The 555-nt window shown below is 76.9% G+C and overlaps 2 protein-coding genes across 6 annotated transcripts in view; both read left to right on the top strand.

Annotated features, from left to right (window-relative positions):
* Positions 1–206, top strand: part of LOC103071740 (collagen alpha-1(I) chain-like) — a 1669-nt gene extending 1463 nt beyond the window's left edge. Inside the window, exon 3 of the mRNA XM_007454752.1 lies at positions 4–206. Coding sequence (XP_007454814.1) covers positions 4–206 — 203 coding nt within the window. The remainder of the gene's footprint in view (positions 1–3) is intronic.
* The window catches only part of QKI (QKI, KH domain containing RNA binding), a 135591-nt gene continuing 135045 nt past the window's right edge, over positions 10–555 (top strand). For 3 of the 5 annotated variants that reach the window (XM_007454746.1, XM_007454748.1, XM_007454749.1), the window contains exon 1: positions 10–365. In XM_007454746.1, the coding sequence (XP_007454808.1) occupies positions 224–365 (142 nt within the window). In that variant the 5' untranslated portion in view covers positions 10–223. The remainder of the gene's footprint in view (positions 366–555) is intronic. The other 2 variants (XM_007454747.1, XM_007454750.1) reach the window with 2 other exon arrangements.

Consider the following 555-nt stretch of genomic DNA (forward strand, 5'->3'; position numbering starts at 1 on the left):
GAGGAGCGGCGGCGGGCCGGGAGCGCGTCGGGCGGAGGGCGGAAAGTGCCTGCGGGGGCGGGGAGAGCGCGGTGAGCGCGCGGTCCGGCCGCCCCGGCGCCCGGCGCGGGAGCGGAGCGGAGCGGGACGCCGAGTCCGGAGCGGCCGGCTGCCGGGGCTCCCCGCCCCTCCCTCCTCTCCGGCGGCGGCGGCGGCGGGCGGAGTGAGCTGCGGAGCCTGGAATATGGTCGGGGAAATGGAAACGAAGGAGAAGCCGAAGCCCACCCCAGATTACCTGATGCAGCTGATGAACGACAAGAAGCTCATGAGCAGCCTGCCCAACTTCTGCGGGATCTTCAACCACCTCGAGCGGCTGCTGGACGAAGGTGAGTCGCCTCGCCGGCCCCTCGCGGCCCGCGCCGGGGCGGCGGCCCCTCTTCCCGGGACCCGACGCCCGCCGGAGTATGGGGAGGGCGGGAAGGTGGCCGGCGGGGACCGTGCGCCTGGGGACGGCGAGGCCCGGGCGGGGCGCGAGGAGGCGGCGCCGAGGCTGGGCTCGCGGGGTGCGGCGGGCGG

This window comes from Lipotes vexillifer, unplaced genomic scaffold (assembly GCF_000442215.2).
Source record: "Lipotes vexillifer unplaced genomic scaffold, Lipotes_vexillifer_v1.1 scaffold1230, whole genome shotgun sequence".
NCBI lineage: Eukaryota > Metazoa > Chordata > Mammalia > Artiodactyla > Lipotidae > Lipotes > Lipotes vexillifer.